Below are 24,047 nucleotides of genomic sequence, written 5' to 3'. Positions count from 1 at the left end.
ACACGCACACGCCTAGAATCAGGCTGGGGGGGGTATTAGCTCAAAGGCAGAACACCTCTTAAGTTCAATCCCAGTAAACACACACACACAACACATACACACACCCTGAAACTGTGATTAACTGCATATTCTTTTAAGATATACGGTGATTACTGACTGTCTCACTGAGCGGTCGATCAGTCTCTGAAGCCAGGGTGGGGCTGAGGGTAAAGACCGTGAAGCCTGGGCACAGAATTTAAGAAACTACCAAAATGAAAAAGAAGAAAAAGGAAAAAAAAAGTAATCAAGAAAAGCATTTCACTGCAGCATTAAATGAGTGTAAAACTCCACGGTGAATAAAACTTCAAATCAACATTTTAAATAAAAGCAGAATCAGGTGGAGCACTCTGCAGTGCTGTCTGTCATGTGAGGCGGAGAGGGAAACTTGTGCTGGTCCTGTGCTGCCGAGCCTGAGGCGCCAGAGGCCATGTGTCCAGGAAAGGGCTCCTGGCTTGGCCTGCTTCACGCGCCGCAGGCCGTGCTTTATAGGCTCTGTCTGCCTTAGAAATTTTTTGCAACCCTACATTTAGCAAGTGCATGTTAGCCAGCCATCAGAAATCAAATGACTGTAAAAATCAACACATTACAACACAGATGTGGCTGAGCGTGGTGGCACACACTTGTAATTCCAGTATTTGGGAGGCTGAGATAGGAGGATCGCAGTTTCATGGCCAGCCTCAGCTACTTAGTGAGGCCTTCTGCAACTTAGTGAGACCCTGTTTCAAAATAAAGAATAAAAAATAGGACTGGGAGTAAAGCTTCAAGGTAGAGTGCCCCTGGATTTCATCTCCAGTACCTCCTCCCCAAAAAACCCCCACAGAAGTGGTCTATTAAAAATAATTGAAGCAAAAGAAGTCTAATAACTAAGAAACCTCTGTTACATCATGTTGGTTCTGCCATCACTTGACTGTGTAAGTCAAGTAAGTCATCCGATTTCTGGCATGGCATTTGCAGACAGAGCTATATGTGCCTCGGCCCTACTTTATGTTTTATTTTGAGATAGGGTCTTGCTAAGTTATTACATGCTAGTCTTGAACCTGCTATACTCTTGTCCCAGCCTCCCGAGTACTCGGTTAACACGTATGGACCACCACTACAAAACTGAATAAAATCACAAAAGGTGTGGTCTAGGGATATAGTTCAACAGACCCCTGGGGGACATTTCAGATCCAAACCCTAACATCACTTTAAACATTCTATACTGATAATGGTCTCTCTAGACCTTGCTGTTGGAAGCATTTTATTTAGATATTTAATAATTAGAAGAAGTATAAGGTGTAAGTGAAATCAAGTGTATGGTATATGGTAAAAGTGAAATAAAGTCCAATACCTTTTTCCTTTTTGACAGCAGAAGCATAAAAGGCTCCTTACATTCAGGAAAAACAGATCATTATATACTTTTCCCGTCATAATAATTGTACCAGGAGAAATGACTGTTGCTTTGGCCTGCTTTTATGAAAGTACAGTAGGGTAGCACTTTTCTCTCTGCCTTCTTCTGACGCTAACTTTCTACATGTAGAGAGCTTGCTGCGTTAGCTCCTGCATCAGAGCGACTTCACATTTCTTAGCCAGTAGATGTAGAGATGGGGAGCTGTGGGGTCTGAGCAAGTGAAAGCTGTGTCTTACCCACCTAGTTACAAGTTTAATATGATGGTTGAATAGTTAGAATTTTTTTTTTAATTTCTTCTCTCCAAGTGCCCTTTTTAGGAGCTGAGACTTTCACCCCAACACTTGTTTCTAGGCAGTCACTTTTATTTTGGTCCCTTATCTTAGGCACTTTTAATTCTCATTGACCTGTGTGACTTAGTCCCTGCTTATTGCTTGGCATTTTTTCATTCTGTCTTGAGTACTTTCAGTTGGTGGTGGTTTTGTTCCAGTGGGGCTGTGATGAAATATTCTGTCACTTCTGTACAGTTGGGAGTGCGGAGAGGGGAAAATGGTGTCATTTTCTTTATTGCTTTGAAGTTTTTATTGAAGGCTGTTTTTAATGTATTTTTATTCTTTTAAAATTTTCTTTGTGAGTCCCGTGTGGTAGTGCACACTTGTAATCCTAGCATTTGGGAGGCTAATACAGGAGGATCCAGGTTCACGGCCAGCCCTAGCTACTTAGGCCTTTGCAACTCAGTGAGACCCTGTTTCAAAATAAAAAATAAAAAATAGGGCTGAAGGTGTAGCTTGGAGGTAGAATGCCCCTGGGTTCCATCCCCCCAAAAAAACAGTAGCTGAGGCTGTTCGTGAACCATGATCCTCCTGTCTCAGCCTCCCAAATGCTGGGATTACAATTGTGTGCCACCACGCCTGGCTTGTTTTTATACTCTTATCGGTCCATCATAGTCTCACATCATGACATACATGCACACAGTGCTTGGCTCACAGTGAGAGGAACATACATGCACACAGCACCTGGTGGGCTTTCCCCGGCTCCCTCCCTTCTCCCTCTTCCTCATATAGGAAATCGAGACCAGCCTTGGTATTCTCATGTCTGTACCTAATGTCTGTGAAGTGACTCCTACATTAATTCCCCCTTCCCTAGACCACCTCCGTGGCTCCACTGGACATGGTCCTCTGTTACCTGGAGTCCCTCTGGTATCCGATTACTCCCTAGCTCTGCATGTGAGAGAACACAGTTGACCTTTCACTTTCTGAGTCTGGCTAATCTCACTTAACACGGTTTTCTCCAGATCTTTTCATTTTCTTAAAAATGGCATTATTTTGTTTGTCTTGATTGCTGAGTAGAATTCCATTGTGTGTATAGCCCATAATATTGTAATCCATTAATCTGTTGATGGATACCTTACTTGGTTCCGTACTTTGGCTATTGGGAATTATGCTGCTGTAAACATGGATATGCATGTATTACTATGATTTTCTGATTTCATTCCCTAAAATTTTCTTTATTTCATTTTTTAACATCACTTGTTGAAAGAGTAATCACAGCCGAAGTCACAGGTACTAAAAACATGTATTGCCTCTGGTGTATGTGAAACTGTGTAACAAAGGAAGGTCTCAGACACAGGCAGGTCCCATCTGAACCCTGAACTAACCCAGTATGCCCATGCTCGGTCTCAGTAGGAATTAATACGGAAAACACTGGTATCTGAGAACCAGAGTTTATTTCTTAAAATAATAGTGACACTAAATAGGATAAATTTCAGTTGTAGAAATTCATAAGCATAAAGCATCTAGTAAAAATGTAAATTTGCAGTTGTATATGTTGCCACCTATATTATTGTTCTAAGACAAGTTATTAGCAGATCAAAGTACCCTCCTGTCTCTGAAATGGATGCATAAGCACACAGTCCAGCAGCGGTTCATCCTGAAGTGGTTTGGAAAACACAAAATGAGCAGCTTGCTCACATTCTCCCGCTGCTGGGAAGCCCTGTGATGCACTGGGAGGGATGTTGTGGGAAATCTTTATAGACTGTTTTCAGATTCTTTCTTAGATTGTTTAATCTTCACATAATCTCGTGTCTGGAGAGAGTTTTGGGGAGGATTGAGGGAAGCAGGGATTTCGTTGTTACTGATGTCAAGCCGTGGTGTTGTTTAAATCATGTCCATAGGGATTGTTCATATTCCTCTTTTTGGAAAGTCTTCGAGGAAAAATTACTCTTGTGGTAGAAGGTCTTACCTTGTCCATTTAAATAGTTTATTCTTATGGAGGTTGATAGATGTATGGAAGAATGCTTTCCAAATGAATACACTTTTCTTTGATTTGAAATTGTAATACAGAACGTATGTCTGGATATATAAAAACATAACATTGAGATTTTACATGTTCAACACTAAAGTATTAAAATATATTGAGATTTTGGCTCTTAAAAATAGTCTAATATGGCCGGGCGTGGTGGCGCACGCTTGTAATCCCCGCGCTTGGGAGGCAGAGACAGGAGGATCGCGCAGGTTCGAAGCCAGCCGTGCTGGCGTAAGAGACCCTGTTTCAAAAATATAAAATAGGTCTGGGAGTGTAGCCCGGAGGAAGAAGGGCTTCCAGGAGCCCCAGTACCACCAAAAAAAAAAAAAAAAAAAAAAAAAAATAGTCTAATATGTTCAAATGCTGGAGTCCTTTAAAAGTTACTACTTGGCTGTCCTGTGGAAAGGAGAGTTTTGTGACTCAAAGTGAGGGGAGAAAGGGAGAGAGAGGGAGAGGTGTGTGTGTGTGTGTGTGTGTGTGTGTGTGTGTGTGTGTGTGTGTGTATCAGAGTGTGAATTTAATGCTTGTTAAATGAATAAAAACTCCGTAGTCCTCTCTTCCCCCTCCTTTCTTCTCTGGGGATCAAACCCAGGGTCTTGCGCAGGGAGCCAGCTGCTCTATCGCCAAGATAACCCCTCGCTCCCCAGCCCAGCAAGCCCAAGACTCTGGCAGAGGTCAGGAGACCAGTCACAGCCCTTGAATGTGGAGCATCTGGTTGGCATTTATTCAGTGAGAACAATATAAAATGTAAAGGCTTTTTTCAGTGCTTTGGAATTACAAAAACTATCATTTAATATTTTTGTTTTTTAACAGGATGGCTTAAATTCCTTGGTCCTTGATTTGGATTTTCCTGCTTTGAGGAAAAATAAGAATATAGACAATTTCTTAAATAGATGTAAGTATGTTTACTTTTAGACTTCATATTTGATCTTATAACTACTTTTGATGAATATTTTGGCACATAAAGTTTTTAACCTACCCAACCTGTTAGCATACTAACTTACTAAACTTCAGTGTTTTTGTTTTATAAAAATGGATATTCTTTTATTTTTAAAACAAAACTGCAGAACTGAATTGCATCATATAAAGTGGGTTAAGCTCAACATTTTGTATTAATTAAGGCTATTTGGCTATTTTAGAACAAGTTAGTTATAGCAATTCCAAGGGAGGTTTTAGATTGACAACTTAAGACATTGATTTAAATTACCCAGAAGCCTTAGTAAGCTTTATGTTTCCATAAATTTAGACATTTTAGTCTGTGTTAGGAAAAGTAATATAATAATTAATACCACATATGTAATAATCCTTAATACTGGCCAGTATTGATGTTACAAGGAAGAGGTAAATGAAATTGAATTCTGGAATAAGTTCTCAATGATTGAAACATACTTCATATCACCATAGTAGACTCTCTTAATTTGGAATTGCTGGACATGGGGGTATTTCCCCAAGTAAACAATCTCATTTATAGTTACTGTTTATGCAGTATGATTATTTCTTAAAGAAATTGGTAATTACTAAGATTACCCTTGCAAGTAATTGTGTGGCAACTTTCTGCCATGATTTAGGTTCCTTAGTTTATCCTGTGTCAGCGGACACCTGGCCTGCCAAGCATCAGAATTAGAATGGCTTTCAGTCTTGACTTTTTGGCAGTTAGTAGTGTTCATGTATGTTAGATTCTTTAATCAGAAGCCTTTAAAGACCAACAGATTTAGTTGAATACTAAGTCCACTTTCTTAAAAATTTGTTTACAGATTTTATGATTATTTTAAGATACTTCTAATAAATATGGTTGATACTATAAATTTGATCTTTTCATCATAGATGAGAAAATTGTGAAAAAAATCAGAGGTCTACAGATGAAGGCAGAAGACTATGATGTTGTAAAAGTTATTGGAAGAGGTGCATTTGGCGAAGTCCAGTTGGTAAGAAGATACTTGTTTTTACTACTTTTTTGACATTAGGACTTTGTGAAACATTATCTAGCAGCTGAATAATGCTCAGCCATGCCAGAAGTTAGAGTGACGTCACTCTATCTCTGCAGGCCTCAGTGTTCTCATCTATAACAAGAGGCATTTTATTAACACCAGGGCTCTTCCAGGTCTGAAGCACTGTCATTTGGAACTATGAGAGCTTGGCTTCACCTGTGATCTGCCTAGCAGTTAATATTCCAACCTAGCTATTGAATTTTTTTTAAGAATATTGAGATTAGAAGCATTCTTGCTTGATGAACGAAGACTTATCTAAAAAAATTTTAATAACTGAAAATATATCTGAAATTTATCTCAGGCTGAGTGATACCAACTTGAAGTATAAATATTGACAATAAATATTAAATGTATATATTTAAATGAGGAACTATAAAATATATGTATTTTTGTTGCCTAAGCATCTGAGACTCCTGATTTTGTCCTTAGGGTTAAATTAGAGTTAAACTCTCTTCCTTGAATACAGTAGTATTTTATTCCTCTTTTATTTTATTTTATTTATTTTGGTGTTTCCGGGGGTCCTGGAAACCCTTCTACTTCCGGGCTACACTCCCAGACCTATTTTATATTTTTTATTTGGAAACAAGGTCTGTCGTGCGCAGTGACGACTCTTACACGATCTTCCTCAAGCAGTTTTATTACCCCAGGTTCTTATACAGTTACCATTCCTCTTTAATGCTCTCTCAACGCCCTCTCAGGTAAAAACAACATCAGTCTTCTATCCTCTCCCTCATCACTCCACCAACCCTCCTTCTGGCACTCTATGTCTCTGCTGCAGCACACACCGGTCACAGTGGTGGCTTTGTGAACATGTCCGTCGCAGCTCGGAGCCCAGAGCAGTCCGCCAAGAAACTGCTCTTCCTGTCCACCAACCCTCTTCTCCTTCTCCTTTTCTCTTAGCTCCTTCTCCTTCTTTCCGCTAGGGCATGCGCGCTTTTTAACCTTCTCCTGGGCGGGCAGGTGGTAGCACGAGGCGTTGCGTCACTAATTATCCATAAGGCGCCTGATAGGGCTCACTGCGCAGGCTCAGGGCACCGCCAGCCTTGTGAGCCTCGTGACTTGGCTGCAAGCCCAGGCGCCATCTTGAGTCCACGCTGGCAACAAGCCTGGGTGCCACCTCGGTCCTGCCGAGTGGGCCCCAACATATCTCCCTTTTTGTTTTATTAAAATAAGGCTCGGGATCGTGCCTGTCTTAGGTTGCCGACCCTCAAGGACCATTCTTACCCGTCATTGGGAGAACAATAGCATGATTGTTTCCCTGTCTTAGGTTGAAAGGTCCCGGGGACGATCTTACCCGTCACTGACTACCGATCCAGCATACTGAGCCATACATGGGGAGATAAGCCAGCTTCAAGGGCTGCCATAGCTTGCACCAATATGCGCTGTTGTTGCAGTGTGCGTTGTCGAGTTCGCCTGATATATCCAACCATGAAACATCATGCTACCACCAGCAAGAATGCCCAGAACGCCATGCCACCCCAGTCTTTTAAAAAAACCCAATGTTCCGTGTATTAAGTCCATTCATTGTTGTACTGCGGCGACTTCCACGCGGGTAGAATTAATTGCAGCGATGGATGCTCATAGCTCAATCATGGTGTGTTCAAATTCACGGCTCCAAGTTCCTAGAAGCGTCTTGCTTAATTGACGAAACAAATTGCCTGCATAGGAGAAATTCTGATACTGCACATACGTTATACATATAGTCCAGATAATTGAGCTTGCTGAGCCATGCCAGCAGCCACATGTGAGGATAGAGCATTCATAGTGGCTGCAATAACTGCCACGGCCACAGAGGCCACAATTACAGCAATAAGAGCAGAAATTCCAAAGTCTCCAAGGGTGCATAGAAGCATAGCAGAAAGTCAGAAAACAGGTATCAATAAAACAACCTAAACTATCATTAACCAAGGTAAAGGAAGAGGGAAAGTAGAAATAATTCCCCAAAGATCTTAAAGAAAACAACTCATCTCTACGGTACCGAGCAGCAGTTTACAACTCTTACGTTAGGAACTAATCTTCTGACCTATCCTTTACACATTAGGCGCCTTTTCCAACTAACCTCAGGTGTCTTCCATCTATGGTGGCGGATTAGGAGAGGGAGGGGGAGGAGCGGAAGGTTTAGGGCGTTTCATTTTTTCTATGAATTCTAACAGAGCTTCTTCCTTCTTAGAAATCTCTTTCGCTTTCAAATTTTCTAAAATGGCTGCTTTCACTTTAGTAACCTTAGACCTTTTCGTCGCAACACCTGCGAACCTTCACAGCGCTGTCCCTCGCTTTTCTGCGAGCCTCGCTTATCCGCGAGCCTTATTTATTCCTATCTTGTATCCTCCTTAATGGAGCCCCCTTTGATCGGGGAAAATAACTTGCTTACACTAAAAAATATCCTCCTTAATGGAGTCCCCTTTGATCGGGGAAAATAACCCTCCGTAAACGGAGCCTCCTCCTCCCTTTTCGGAGTCAAAGGAGTACTTACCAGCCAGCTGCCCTGGACTGCCGAGGTTCTGATCAAAGACACGATCTTCCTCTCCAGTTTTATTACCCCAGGTTCTTATACAGTTACCATTCCTCTTTAATGCTCTCTCAACGCCCTCTCAGGTAAAAACAACATCAGTCTTCTATCCTCTCCCTCATCACTCCACCAACCCTCCTTCTGGCACTCTATGTCTCTGCTGCAGCACACACCGGTCACAGTGGTGGCTTTGTGAACATGTCCGTCGCAGCTCGGAGCCCAGAGCAGTCCGCCAAGAAACTGCTCTTCCTGTCCACCAACCCTCTTCTCCTTCTCCTTTTCTCTTAGCTCCTTCTCCTTCTTTCCGCTAGGGCATGCGCGCTTTTTAACCTTCTCCTGGGCGGGCAGGTGGTAGCACGAGGCGTTGCGTCACTAATTATCCATAAGGCGCCTGATAGGGCTCACTGCGCAGGCTCAGGGCACCGCCAGCCTTGTGAGCCTCGTGACTTGGCTGCAAGCCCAGGCGCCATCTTGAGTCCACGCTGGCAACAAGCCTGGGTGCCACCTCGGTCCTGCCGAGTGGGCCCCAACAAAGGTCTCTTAAGCCAGCGAGGCTGGCTTCGAACCTGTGCGATCCTCCTGTCTCCGCCTCCCAAGCGTGGGGATTACAAGCGTGTGCCACCACACCCGGCTTATTTTATTCCTCTTGATGGAGCACTGAGAAAAGCAGGACTCAGCTGGGTTTATAAACACTTGTGACAGACTGTAAACCTTTTCCTTTTCCCTCTCTTTCATTGCTTCATTCTTTGATTGGCTTATTGGAATTGTACATCAGGGTGCTGATATAGGTGTAATATATCTATAAGGTATCTGAAGAAGTCTTACATACTTAGGGAGATGTAGAGAAATGTCATTTGAGTAACTGTATGTGCTGCTTAATAACTAATAGCTCTATTCTTAGGAGGCTGGTGAAACCATGGGTGGTACGTTGCACAGATTCTCAAGTGCAGGTTCTGTGATATTAATGACTTATTTGGATGCAGTGGTGACATTTCGAATAATTTTGCAGATAATTTAAAAAAATTTAAAATTTTTTAAAACAATATATTTTTATTGGTGCATTGTAGTAATACATCACAATGGAATACAAGACTTGTGAGGCTATACAAGCACACATCATCTAATTAGCCCTTATCCAATCCCCATCCCATTTCCTCCCCCTCCCTCAATCCCATGCTTGATTGGTGATTAATTTTGATACATTTGTTTACGCACATCATGAGTTTTAAAGAGATTCCATCCTCCCTCATCCCATTCCCTCTGATTGGTCACCTTAATTGCTCCTCTATAGGGCCCTTTCTTCAACTAGATCTCCTATTACCTATTTCTTCCCATATTAGGGAAAGCATCTGGTTTTTTATTTTCTGTGATATTTCTCTATGTATGCCGTATTACAAGTTCCGATCCCACTCTTGATGGCCCCGGCACTGGCCTGGCCACCCGGCAGACTCTGATTCTGGCCTCACTGGTTCCAGCATCGGCCTTTCCTCATGGCAGGCCCCTATCCTGGCCTCGCTGGCCCCAGCACCAGCCTCACCCCTTGGCAGGCACCAATCCCGGCCTCACTGGCCCCTGCACCGGCCTAACCACTTGGCAGGCTCTGATCCCGGCCTTGGAGTCCCGAGTACCAGACTTGCGTCACGGCAGGTTCCGATCCCGGCCTCGTTGGCCCTGACACCGGCCTAATCCCTTGGCAGGCTCCGAGCCCAGCCTTGGAGGCCCCAGCACTGTCTTGCCTTACGGCAGGCTCCAATCCCAGCCTCGGAGGCCCCAGCACCAGTTTAGCCTCATGGCAGGCTCCGATCCCAGCCTTGCTGGTGACGGCATAGGCCTAACCCCTTGGCAGGTTCTGATCCCGGCCTCGGAGGCCCCAGCACTTGGTGTTGCCACACGGCAGGCTCTGATCCCAGCCTCTCTGGCCCTGGCATCAGCCTCATCTCTCGGCAGGCTCCAATCCTGGCCTCGGAAGCCCTAGCACCAGCCTTGCCTCACTGCGGGCCCCAATCCCGACCAGGCTGGCCCGGGCACTGGCCTCACTCCTCAGCAGGCTCTGATCCTGGCCTTGGAGACCCCTGCACTGGCCTTGCCTCACTGCAGGCTTCCATCCCGGCCTCGCTGACCCCGGCACCGGCCTCACCCCTCGGCAGGCTTTGATCCGAGCACCCTCTTCACACAGCATGTTGTCCCAAGTTCCCAAGCGTGTGCGGTGGTGGCGTTCTGCCTCTGGGGTTATTTCTTCAAAAGATCCAGGTGTGTTGCATCGGATCTCTGCTCTCCTAAGTACTAACTGCTGCCATTGCCGCTGCCTCCACCATCTCAATTCTTTCCCAAACTCTTTTTCCCACACTGCATATTTTCCAGTATTTCTGAGCATCTGCGACGGTAATATTTCACCTTTGGGGCAATTTCTTCAGATCAGTGTGGGTTGGATCAGTTATCTGCCTCTCCCAAATATAAGCCTCCTCCGCCACCGCAGCCACCCTGCCAACACTGCCTTCCTCCTAGGTCTCCGCTGAGCTCCCTCCTTAACAGATGATGTCCAGGATTCTTAAGCATGTAAAGAAGCAGCAGTCCCCCTTCGCGGGGAATTTTTCCAAAAGTTCTAGGTCAGTTGGATATGTTTTGTCTGCATCTCCAGAATCCTGGCTGGCGCCATGGCCATCTTGACCCCTCTCCAATAGTTTTTTTTTCTTTTTTCTTTTTCTTTTTCTTTCTTTTTCTTTCTTTTTCTTTTCTTTTCTTTTTTTTAATAAGAGAAGACAGTATGTGTGGTTTGAAGAGGTTGTGGGATCAGGCACTCAGTACCAATGAACTTTTTCTACCTTCCAAGAGCAGAGTCCCACAGCCTCGATGCACAGAGCAGGATCTGCTGTTCTAAGTGCATCGTGGCCCAGCGCTGCACAGCAGCACTGAGTTCCTAGGTACCTGCAGCTTGGCCTCCCGCCCGGCACCGGGCCTTCCTGGTAGCGGACCGGGCCGCCTGTCCCCAGCCCAGCTCTGGGCTTTCCTGGGAGTGGGCTGGGCCGCCCACCCCCAGCCCAGAACCAGGCCTTCCCGGGAGCCGGCTGGGCTGCCTGCCCCCAGCCCAGCTCTGGGCCTTCCTGGGAGTGGGTAGGGCCGCCCTCCCCCAGCCTGGAACTGGGCCTTACTGGGAGCGGGCCAGGCCCTTTGCAGATAATTTAACCTGAAGCATATTGAGGATAAGTTTAGTCAATGAGGGGCCAAAATCCAGAAGTATTACCAGGAAAGATCATTGGTCATATAGAAAGAGTAAAATTTAACCAAAATGAATCTACCCAGATTTGAAGAGCATAAAAAATAGATTGCTTAATGGTATTGAGCAAGTCATTAATGATGAGGTTACCAAAAATAATTTAAAATTAGGGATGAGAGAAGCTGAGTGTGGTAGCATACTTCTGTAATCTCAGTACTTGGGAGCCTTAGGAGCATTGCAGGTTCAAGGACAGCCTCAGCAATGTGGAGATTCTTAGCAGTCTAGCAGGACTCTGCTTTAAAGCAAAAGATAAAAAGGAATGATAGTATAGCTCAGAAGTAGAATGCCCAAGGGTTTAATCCCCAGTTACTCCCCCTCCCATACAAATTGGTTTGTTGTAATATAATATCTAAGATAGGTGCGGGGCACGCCAGCTGGGGCCCGGGTCGAGGGATTCTGGGCCCTGGGCTGGACCGCATGTAGCACGCCAGACACCTGGAGAAACCGGGCCCAGTACCCTGGGTCCTGGGCGGGGGTCGCGCGGGGCACGCCAGCTGGGGCCCGGGTCGCAGGACTCTGGGCCCCAGACCAGACCACGCGTAGCACGCCAGACCCCTGGAGAAGCCGGGCACAGTAAGACTCTGGGTCCCGAGCGGGGGTTGTGCGGGGCACACCAGCAGGGGCCTGGGTTGTGGGACTCTGGGCCCCGGACTGGACTGTGCGTAGCATGCCAGACCCCTGGAAAAACTGGGCCCAGTACCCTGGGTCCCGGGCGGGGGTCGCGCGGGGCACGCCAGCCGGGGCCCGGGGTCACGGGACCCTGGGCCCTGAGCTGGACCGTGCGTAGCACGCCAGAACCCTGGAGAAGCCGGGCACAGTAAGACTCTGGGTCCCGGGCGGGGGTCGCGCGGGGCACACCAGCAGGGGCCCGGGTCGCGGGACTCTGGGCCCCAGACTGGACCGTGCGTAGCATGCCAGACCCCTGGCGAAACCGGGCCCAGTACCCTGGGTCCCGGGCCAGGGTCGCGCGGGGCACGCCAGCAGGGGCCTGGGTCACGGGACTCTGGGCCCCATGCGGAGTAGTGCAGAGCACGCTGGACCCATGGGGAAACCGACCGGGTCACAGTGCTACTGAGTGCCTGATCCCACTACCTCCTCAAACCACATATACTGTCTTCTCTTATTAAAAAAAAAAAAAAAAAAGGAAAAGGAAAAGAAAAAATATTAGAGAGGAGTTAAGAAAGCCCTGGCAGATGCCAGGACATTGGAGATGCAGACAAAACTTATCCAAATGCATTGGAACTTATGGAAAAATTCCCCGTGAAGGAGGACTGCTGTTTCTCTATATTGTTAAGAATCTTGGACATCACCTGTAAGGAGAGAGTTTAGCGGAGACCAAGGAGAAAGGCGGTGCTGAAAAGCGGTCTCCGTGATGGCGGTGGAGACTTGTATTCAGGAGAAGCAGAAATCGGATCCTACCAACCTTATTTTTTTTTTTTTTGAAGCAATTACACCAAATGTCAAATGCTACCATCACTCATGCTTAGGAACACTGGACAGCATTCAGAGTGGAAAAAGAGCCTAGGAAGGATTTGAAATGGTGGAGGCAGTGGCAGTGGCAGTGGCCAGTACTCAGGGGAGGCAGAGATCTGATGCATTACACTTGGAACCTTTGAAATAATAACCCCAGAGGCAGAATGTTACCACCACGCACCCTCGAGAACGTGGGACAATTGGTTGGGTGAAGAGGGTGCTCGGATTGGAGCCTGCCGAGGGGTGAGGCCGGCGACGGACATAGCAAAGCTGAGATTGGAGCCTGCCGTGAGGCAAGGCCGGTGCTGGAGCCTCCGAGGCTGGGATCGGAGCCTGCCGAGGTGTTAGGCCAGTGCTGGGGCCAGCAAGGCCGGGATCGGAGCCTGCCGTGAGGCAAGGCCGGTGCTGGGGCTTCAAGACAGTGATCGGAGCCTGCTGAGGGGTTAGGCCGGTGCCAGGGCCAGTGGCTGACATCGGAGCCTGCCATGAGGCAAGGCCACTACTGGGGCTTCTGAGGCCGAGATCGGAGCCTGCCGAGGGGTTAGGCCGATGCTGGGGCCTTCAAGGCCGGGATAGGAGCCTGCCAAGGGGTTAGGCCGGTGCCAGGGCCAGCAAGGCCAGGATTGGAGCTCACCATGAGGAAAGGCCGGTGCTGGGGCCTCCGAGGCCTGGATTGGAGCCTGCCGAGGGGTTAGGCCAGTAGGGGGGCCAGCGGCCGGCCTCGGAGCCTTTCATGTGGCAAGGCCGCTACTGAGGCCTCCGAGGCTAGGATTGGAGACTGCCGAGAGGTTAGGCTGGTGCTGGGGCCAGTGAGGCCGGCATCGGAGTTTGCCATGAGGCAAGGCCGGTGCTGGGGCCTCCTAGGCCAGGATAAGAGGCTGCCGAGGGGTTAGGCCGGTGCCGGGGCCAATGGCCTGCATCGGAGCCTTCTGTGAGGCAAGGCCGCTACTGGGGCCTCCGAGGCCAGGATCGGAGCCAGCTGAGGGGTTAGGCTGGTGTCGGGGCCAGCGAGGTCTGGATCAGTCCTCCAGGTAGCCAGGCCACTACTGGGGCCGTCGCGGCATGCACAGAGAAATATCGCAGAAAATATAAATCAGATGTTTCCCCTAATCAGCAATAACTAGGAGGAAAGGGGCAACAGGAAGAGGTCGAGCTATAGAAAGGGCCTTGTAGTGAAGCAACTAAGGTGACCAATCAGAGGGTATGGAATAGGGGAGTTTGGAGCCTCTTTAAAAAGCAGGAGGTACATAAACAAATGTATCAAAGTTAATCACCAAACAAGCATGGGATGGAGGGAGGGGGAGGGAATGGGATGGGGGCTGGATGAGGGCTAATTGGATGATGTGTGCTTGTATATCCTCTCAAGTCTTATACTCCAATGTGATTGATATATGACTACAATGCACCAATTAAAAATAAATGAATAAAAATAAATTAAAAAAATAATATCTAAGATAAAGGGCAGAGGTAAGTTTATTTTGACACAATTGGACTATGCTCAGAATATTCATTCTAGATGCTCTGCTTTTGTTTTTGTCATTTATTTATTTATTTATTTATTTATTTATTTATTTTTGTGGCACTGAGGATTGAACCCAGGGGCATTCTACCTCTGAATTCCCCAGCCCTATTTTTTATTTTTTATTGTGAAACAGAGTTTCATTAAATTGTGGAGGGCCTCACTAAGTAGCTGAGTCTGGCTGAAACTTGCAATCTTCCTGTCTCAGCCTTTCAAGTACTGGGATTACAAATGTGTGCCACCACACCTGGATTTTCTTTCATTTTAAAGAGCAAATTTAGATTCACAACAAAAATTGTTTTGGTTTTTTCCATTTCAGATTATATATTCTTAGTGTATAGAAAAATAACCCATTTTTGAGTGTTGACTTTGCATCCTGCTGTTTTCCTTAATTCTAACATTTTTTGGTAGGTTTTTTTTTTGTTGTTGTTGTTTTGTTTGTACTAGGGATTGAGCCCCGGGGCATTCTACCTCTGAGCTATATACCTGGCCTTATTTTTTATTTTGAAACTGTCTCACTGAGTTTCTGAGGGCCTTGCTAAGTTGCTGAGGCTGCTCTTGAACCTGTGATCCTGTCTCAGCCTCTCTTGCATCACCAAGCCTGGCTTGCTAAAAATCTTTTGAGTGTTTGTGCACAAAGACAGCTGGCTAGAGAGCATGTCTGTCTTTTTCCCTTTCGCCTGAGTGCTGTGTCTGGCACTCCCAGTGGTATGTTGAATGACGTGGCACAAGCAGGTGTGCTCGCCTTGTTCCTGGTCTTAGAGGAGAAGCTTGTGGCCTCCACCGAGGAGTGATGCGCACTGCGGGCATTTCACACATGTCGTTGTTATCCTGAGCAGTTCTCCCTATTCCTGACTTGTTGGATGTTGGTGTTTAATCACCAGAGTGTGCTGCACATTGTTGGATGCTTTTCCTGCCTCATGAGTATGTGTTTTCCCCAGGTTATGTCAGTGTGGTGTATTCACATTGATTGACTTTCATATATTTAGGCCTTCTTGCATTCTAGAAATAAATTCCACTTGGTCATGGTGTATAATTCTTTTAATATAGTGCTAATTTAGGTTTTCTGGTAATTTGTGTCGAAGATTTTCTTTTTTTGGTATTGGCGGTTGAAGCTATGTCTGCTTCTGCTACTTGCTATCCCTTCACCTTATGTTTTTTTGTCTTTTAGGATGCCACATACTTTTTTCTTGGTAGCTAGATGTTGGGTAAAAGGAGCTGCTGTAACTAGGCATTTAGTAATGTGGTATAAGGCGTGGAGGGAGGAGAAGCATCTGCAGTCCTGTGATTAGATCTCAGTCTGCTAGTGAACCTGTGCCTCTGGACTGTGCACTTCAGCACTGGGACAGGCCAGAATGCTGTAGTTCCTTTCTCACGTTTCTAGGCTCTGGTTAGATACTTTTTACTGACCCCTTATTAAGAAGAGCAGAGTTGCCGGGCGTGGTGGTGCACACTTGTAATCCCCGCGCTTGGGAGGCAGAGACAGGAGGATCGCGCAGGTTCGAAGCCAGCTGTGCTGGCTTAAGAGACCCTGTTTTTAAATAAAAATATAAAAAATAGGTCTGGGAGTATAGCCCAGAGGTAGAAGGGCTTCCAGGAACCCCAGTACCACCAAAAAAAAAAAAAAAAAAAAAAAAAAACCAAGAAAAAGAAGAGTAGAGTCTTTTGTATATTTCAAAATGATTCCTTTATTCCTTTTTCTCTCTCCCAGATAGAAGCATGAAGGGATTTCCCCCAGTATTTACTTTGACAACCAGTTGACTCCTACGTATAGGGGCTTCTAAGACTGGATCCCCTAGTTTTTAATTTTTAGATGTGGCTACATTTAGCTTCCCTTGACCTGCCACTCCTACTCCCCCTTCGGTGGTTTCTTCAGCAAGTCTGATCCTGTAAACCATTGACAGATCAGTTTGGAGTGGATTTGAGGAAAGGACTGCCTTGGAAGGTGACAGTGTTATATTAGTGTTTGATTGTGGTATTTTGTTGGTTGACTGGTTGGTTTTCAGTGAAAATGGTGAAGCCTCAGTGCTTTGATGCTGTAATGGAGACAGTGATGTTGGGGTACATGCCAGCTCAGTTATGAAAAATCCTGTAAAATAAGGAAAGATACAGTAGATACAGCTGAGCACTGCTGTGTTTCAACTCAAAGATCATGGTGACCATAGCATAAATCCCTGGAGTTTGAACCTGCGGTATAGGCAGTAATACCTATTGTATGAAGGTCATTGTGGGGAATTGAGTGAGTTATGCTTGGTTATAGTATCCCCTGTTAACTCTTGTTATTATTGCTTATTAAATATATAAAACCACACTATATTTTTTAATACATAGATAATATTGTTTCTGCATACTGCCTACAATGTAGTTGTGAAAGAGGCATTAGAATTTAGAGTTGAATTTTGAATGGACATATGACAGACTTTGACCTGTCATATTTTTAACTGTAAAAATTTTTTGGTACTTAGGATTGAACCCAGAAATATTTTATGTCCTAGTTACACCCCCAACTCTTTTTGGTTTTATTTTATTTTGAAACAGGGTTTCCCTAATTTGCTGAGGTTTGCACTAAGTTGCTGAGGCTGGCCTTGAGATTGTGATCCTCTTAGCCTTCTAAGTACTGGGATTATAGGTGTATGCCACTACACCTTCCTGACTTGTTTGTTTGTTTGTTTGTTTGTTTTGGTGGTACTGGGGCTCCTGGAAACCCTTCTACCTCCAGGCTACACTCCCAGACCTATTTTTATTTGGAAACAGGGTCTCTTAAGCCAGCATGGCTGGCTTTGAACCTGTGCGATCTTCCTGTCTCCACCTCCCAAGTGCGGGGATTACAAGTGTGCACCACCATGCCCAATGCTTTGTTTTGTTTTAATGTCACAGTATTCATTTTTATGTATTAGTTTGATTATTATAAATTAATTTTTGAAGGAAGAAAAGGAAAATATTTAGATATACAAGGCTTTATTTATGCTGTTGTTAATTTTCCATCCCAGAATTTGTTTTGGCCACAAGATATGCAGAAACAGAATCTTATGTTTTTAAAAATGAAACTATTTTAGCATTCCTTGAATCTGATGACCTGACCCAAGAGCTGTGGCGTGTTTGCTTTGGCTTTGCTTCTTGGCTCTTACCTTTGGCAGGGATAAGAAGGATACGGTTGTAAAGGAAAAGCCCGGTGCTGCTTCTGTCTCTGGTTGTTTGAGTTGACTTGTACATAATGGGTAGATTAGCGTTTGTAGGTGCATGTGTAGAGAGTGTTCCACATTTGGCACATGTTCCAAACAGGGCGCATGTTTTATGTGGTTATGTTTTTCTAGTTATTTGAAAGAAGTTTCATAATAGTACACATTTGTCTTTCCATGTGAATTGCTTTTTTCTTGTCAAGTTAAAAATACATTACCACAGAGGGCCCATTAATCAATTTCTACAAGTACAATTCTTACTGTAAAAGCGCTTTGATATGTCACTAGTAAACCATATATATAAGTATGCTGGCTCAAGAGGTAAGCTGTGTATAGTTGAATTCTGCCTCAGTCACTAGCTAGTGTGATTTTGGCCAAGCTACTTAACCTCTCGATTCCTCTCTTATCTGTTGAATGAAGATAACAATAGCATTTTTTATTATTATTATTATTATTATTATTATTATTGGTGGTATTGGGGTTCCTGGAAGCCCTTCTACCTCCGGACTACACTCCCAGACCTATTTTATACTTTTTATTTGGAAACAGGGTCTCTTAAGCCAGCACAGCTGGCTTCGAACCTGCGTGATCTTCCTGTCTCCGCCTCCCACGCGCGGGGATTGTAAGCGTGCGCCACCACGCCCGGCGCTAACAATAGCATTTGTAATGTATAGGTTTTCTGTAAGACTGAGACGTGATCATACATAGAAAGCATGTGGGACACTCCCTGGGTTATAGTAGTGTTAAGTAAATGTTAAGAGTTCATTGTCAGATACACACGGTTCATCTCTCCATCGACGTGCTTAATCAGCACCCTTGTGTTCCAGGAATTGTGCTAGCAGTCTCTAAGGGTACAGCATGTGGTCTTTGTCTTTCTGAAAGTGGTGGTCTGGTGGAAGAGGTGAAGATTAAGCAAGTAAAATTATTATTTCAGATTGAGATAAATACTGTGAAGGAAAGATCTGCATGCCATTGGAGGGATGTGCCAAGTTGAGATTGGAGAGATAGTGAAGGGCTTGCTGTGAGGAAATGACATCTGAGTTAAGAGGTTAAGGAGTTAGTCACCTGAAGAAGTGAGGTTGGGGAGAACATTGGAACAGGGGCAGCATGTTGAAAGTGTGGTTAGTCAGTACCACGTCATTTAACTTCTTTGAGTAGAGATGATACCATCTGAAAAGGCATTTCTTACAGAGTAATGAGCTCTGTAATTCCAAGATGGCAAAATGTGTTTATCTTACTGTCTTTTTTGCTCTGCTCACAGGGAAAATATCCATTTATTTTATGTTTTTATATCATGAAAGATCTGTGACATGGATCATTTATCTAGTGTCAGTATTGCTGGTGGACCCTGTCCTTTCTGGATCTTTAATCACATCTCATTTTTATGGAGAAAATAGAGTTTAGTATAGTGTATTGGTAAGAGTAGATTCTGGTGTTAGACTTCTGTTTAATTATCAGCCTTTAAGGCCTCCAACAGCTGCCCAGTCTTTGTGACAAAAGTTCCTCATTTTTAAGATAAACATGTAACTAATGGTTCACAATTCATGAATTGGGTCTTAAGTGTGGGAATATTCAGAGTAGCAACTGACACCCAGTGAAATGCAATAAATGGGAGGCCAGAATAGTTCAGACTTCTTAGAAAAGGAGATATGCTTCTTTTAAAGACTGAAAGTAGTAATTTAACTGATTGTCCTAAAGAAACATGTTTTTATAGTTAAAGTAATAATGGTGAATTTTTGTAGATTTTTTTTTTGCATTAAATAGTTGGGTAGTGTGGAAGAAGATTCAACATAATCAAAATCCATCCTATGGGATTTTGTTTTCCTGCCATCAAAGCTTTATTTTTTTATGCTTTATTGGTACATTATAGTCTCACACCATAATGTTAGTCATAGTGGTGTGCATTGCCAAACATGTACCCAGCACTTAATTGGTGGACTTTCCTTTGGATCCCTCCCCACTGCCCTCCTTCCCCATACAGTGCATTGAGATCAGCCTTGGTATTCTCACACATGAACATAATGTTGATAGAAGAAGTGATTCCTTCATTGCTTCCCCCTCCTTCCTTCTGCTAGATCACCTTCGTAGCTCCACTGGAGTTTCTCCTCCATTATATGAAAACCCTCTAGTATCCAAATTACTCCTTAGCTTCCCCATATGAGAGAAGACATATGACCCTTCAATTTCTGTCACTGGTTAATCTCTCTTAGCATAATATTCTCCATTTTCATCCATTTTCTTGCAATGAGATTATTTTGTTTTTCTTGATTACTGAGTAGAATTCCATTGTGTGTGTGTGTGTGTGTGTGTGTGTATGTGTGTGTGTGTGTATCATAATTTTGTAATCCATTCATCTGTTGATAAACACCTAGGTTGGTTTCCAGTTTGGCTTTTGTCAATTGTTCTGCTACAAACATGGATATGCATTAATTGCTATAATATCCTGAATTCGTTTCCTTTAGAACGATACCCAGGAGAAGTATAGCTGGGTCATATGATGGATCCATTCTCAGTTTTCTGAAGAATCTCCACACTGATTTTCCACAACTTAACAAGGAAGGGCACCAGTATTGAGCTGCAGGAAATGCCAGAAGGCAAATTCAGAATTTTGATTTTCAGTATGATCAAAGGCCTCAGAAATGAGATTAGGGAAAGTGTATCTGATTAAGTAATGAAATTAGGGAATACAGGAATTTCAGGCCCTAAGTATGAACCAAAAGGAGCATTTCAGTAAGATGAAGGGGAGTGAGTAAATGAATTAAAGACCTCAGTAGAAACCACCTCTGGCAGGCTAGACCACATGGAAAATTGAGCCTCACTTTTTTTTGTGGTTCTAGGAATGGAACCTAGTGATGTTCTTCCTCCGAGCAACACCCCCAGCCCTATTTTTTTATTCTTTATTTTGAAACAGGGTCTCACTGAGTTGCAAAGGACCTCACTAAGTAGCTGTCATGTCCATGAATCGTGATCCTCCTGTCTTAGCCTCCCAGTTGCTGGGATTACATGCGTGGGCCACCAAGCCCAGTGAGCCTCACTTTTAGAAGACAGTGCATTCAAAATTGACCACACAGTCCACAATATACAGAAGACAATACAACAACATGACTAGAACATCCAAGAAATATGGGATAATATGAAATTACCTAACTTACAGATAATAGGCATTGAAGAAGGACTAGAAACACAAACCAAGTGTATTAGAAACCTCTTCATAGGAATAGTATAAGAGAATTTTTCAAACATAGAAAAAGACTTGTACATACACTTGTTCATACAAAGGAGGCATTCAGAATATCAAGAAGACAAGATCAAAGCAGAACTTCTCCATGCTACATAGTAATCAAAATGACTAACTTAGAGGCCAAGGAAAGAGTCTTAGAAACATGGAGAACGTGGCCAGGCGTGATGGCGCGTGCTTGGGAGGCTGAGACATGAGGATCGCACAGGTTCGAAGCCAGCCTCAGCTATTTAATGAGGCTCTCAGCAACTTAGTGAGACCCTGTTTCCAAATAAAGTATAAAATAGGTCTGGGAGTATAGCCCGGAGGTAGAAAGCCTCTGGGTTCCACCCCAGTACCACCAAAACAAAAAACAAACAAAAAAACATGGAGAACAAAAGAACAGGCAATATTTAAGAACAGGCAATATTTAAAGGCAAAGCAATAAAGAATCACTTCATACCTCTCAACCCAAGTCATGAAAGCCAGGAGGAGCTGGTGTGATATACTCCAGACCATGAAAGAAAACAACTTCCAGCCAAGTTGGCTATATCCTGCAAAGATATTAAAAATTGATGGATAAATAAAAACTTTCCAAGACAAGCAGAAACTGAAAGGATTCATGACATTCAAGCCAGCACTAGAGAAAATACTTAAGAAAATAAAACAGAGAGGAAAAAAAAAAAAAAGAAAGAAATACCAGGACCAGAGGAAAGATGAATTCTACCAAATGGGCAGTTAAGTGAAGAAGAAATAACACTACAACAAGCAGAAAATACAACTCAAAATGACAGGAAACAAAATCTCTCAGTAATAACACTGAATGTCAAAGGTATAAACTCCCCAAATTAAAAGGCATAGACTGGAAGTGTAGATTAAAGAATAAAATCAAATATATGGTGCTCACAAGAAACTCACTTTACAGCAAAGATATTCACAGTCTGAAGGTGAAAGGATGGAAAGAGATGTACCATGCAAATGGAGACCAAAAATAGGTAAGGATAGCAATGCTTATATCCAACAAAGCAGACTTTAAGCTAAAACTTAAAAGACAAAGTGGGTCACTTCTTACTAATACAAGGAAAAATCCAGCAAGAAGATGTAATGCTTTGTTGTTTTCTCTTTTCCACTTCTGATAAAAATGTTTCACCACTGTTATTATTGTCCTTAAGCCATGAAGTGCTAATGGAGAAAATATCAAGACCATGCATGTTAAATTTTCTGCAGGTTTGTGCTATCCAGAGTTGACTGGAACCACATTACTGTTAGGCTGGCTCTTTTCCTCATGACTTTCTATCTTTACATTCTCAAGTATCACTCCAACTCTTTTCAGTGTGGGTATAGTAGAATCAACTTTGATGCTTTCCTAGCATACACATTGTATTTTAATTATTTTCCAATACCTCCCTGTATTGAGTTAAAGAATGGGAATTCTAGAGCTGATTTGACTAATATGAACCGCTGTCAAATTGACCCTTTAAAATGCATTCTGGCCAGGTGTGGTGCGCATGCTTGTAATCCCCGCGCTTGAGGCAGAGACAGGAGGATCGCACAGGTTTGAAGCCAGCCGCGTGTGTTGGCTTAGGAGACCCTGTTTCCAAATAAAAATGTAAAAATAGGTCTGGGAGTGTAGCCCGGAGGTAGAAGGGCTTCCAGAAACCCCAGTACCACACACACACAAAATGCATTCAGTATCTTCCCTCTGCATATAAGGTGTCTGCCTATTAAATGAAGTATAAAATCGTCTACTCTTTTTTAGATGTCATGAATTTTATTCTTTTAACCCTTCCACTTTGCTGTTGATTCTAGGCAGCCTTCTCATTTCAGAGCTTGCTTCTTTCTTTCTTTCTTTCTTTCTTTCTTTCTTTCTTTCTTTCTTTCTTTCTGTACTGGGAATGGAACCCAGGGGGCATTCTGCCTCCGAGCTATACCCTCAGCCCTATTTTTTATTCTTTATTTTGAAACAGGGTCTCACTGAGTTGCCAAGGGCCTCACTAAGTAGCTGAGGCTGGCCCCACCGCCATCCTCCCGTCTCAGCCTCCCAAATGCTGTGATGACAAGCGTGCGCCGCCACTCCTGGCTTTGTTTTTCTTGTTTTTGAATCATATAGTTTCACTGTCTCTCAGTATTTGTTTTAAAAGAAAACTTTAATGATTCCTTTTATTCTTCTACCTTATCTTACTGTGATGTCTACTCTACATCCTGTAATTATAGTTATTTTATTTACCATATTATGCCTTATAGTTAATATGTACTTCTTTGGTTCTTAAGTATACATTTCTTGAAGCAGGAACTATGTTTTTAATTTCTTCTGGCATTCTCATCAGGAATTGGCAATTGCTCATCTAAAATACCTCATCCACAGCTGGGGATATTAACTTCTTTAGTACACAGTTTAGGGGAAGTAATCATAAAGCAGCAGAGAGAAGGGCAGTCCTTACTCTGTACCCTGTAAGTAGGCGTCCTGTGTGTGTATATAGCCAGATCATTTCTGAGACTGGATTTTTCTCATATTTTTCTGTCCAAAAGCCTTAGGTCTTGAAAGTAGAGAGTCTTCATTGAAGTGAAATTGGTTGTGATCCTTTTATATTTTGGGGCTCAGGTTGATTCTTGAGCACTGGCTTACCACTTTTAATATTAGTTTTAAACCAAGCTTTTAAACTAGAATCATCTGAAGGTGAGGATATAGTAACATGATTTTATAATATTCTTCATGCAAACCCAACCTTTCAATTATTTTATTTTAGGGGGGAAAAAACTGGCTATTCATTGTTTATAAGGTTGTTTCTAGGTCGCAAAACTATCTTCTTTTCTCCATGTTTTTGCAATTGTTATATCCGCCATTCAATTTGGCTGCCACCAACAGACAGAAATCATGAGGCCATTTCTTTTTTCTTCCATTTGTAGCATAAAATCACTATTAGCAGAAAATAATGACTCTGGCTTTATCAAATAGATACACTGGATCTTCCTTTAAAAAAAAAAGCAAATATAATTTTCATAGTAAACTTGAAAGCCTCAAGAGAGGTGTTTTAGTTAGAATGATTTTCAAAAGTTTTTGTTTGTAAGTGTTCCAAGAAGTCCATTTTAGAATCTTCTAAAGATGTCTATAGCTATAATTAGGACTGTCTCATCTCCTTAAACTTTTTTTTAAGCAG

General features: G+C 43.6%; 1 protein-coding gene across 1 annotated transcript in view; it reads left to right on the top strand.

Annotated features, from left to right (window-relative positions):
- ROCK2 (Rho associated coiled-coil containing protein kinase 2) overlaps positions 1–24,047 on the top strand; it is a gene marked incomplete at both ends in the record, with an annotated part of 130,919 nt that overhangs the window by 43,580 nt on the left and 63,292 nt on the right. The window contains 2 exons of the mRNA XM_080711130.1: positions 4,544–4,625; positions 5,555–5,655. Of these exons, the coding sequence (XP_080567256.1) occupies positions 4,544–4,625; positions 5,555–5,655 (183 nt within the window). The remainder of the gene's footprint in view (positions 1–4,543; positions 4,626–5,554; positions 5,656–24,047) is intronic.

This window comes from Muscardinus avellanarius (assembly GCF_963383645.1).
Source record: "Muscardinus avellanarius genome assembly, chromosome: 15".
Taxonomy (NCBI): domain Eukaryota; kingdom Metazoa; phylum Chordata; class Mammalia; order Rodentia; family Gliridae; genus Muscardinus; species Muscardinus avellanarius.
The sequence above is the reverse complement of the archived record's forward strand: the minus strand, read 5'-3'. Positions and strand labels throughout refer to the sequence as shown.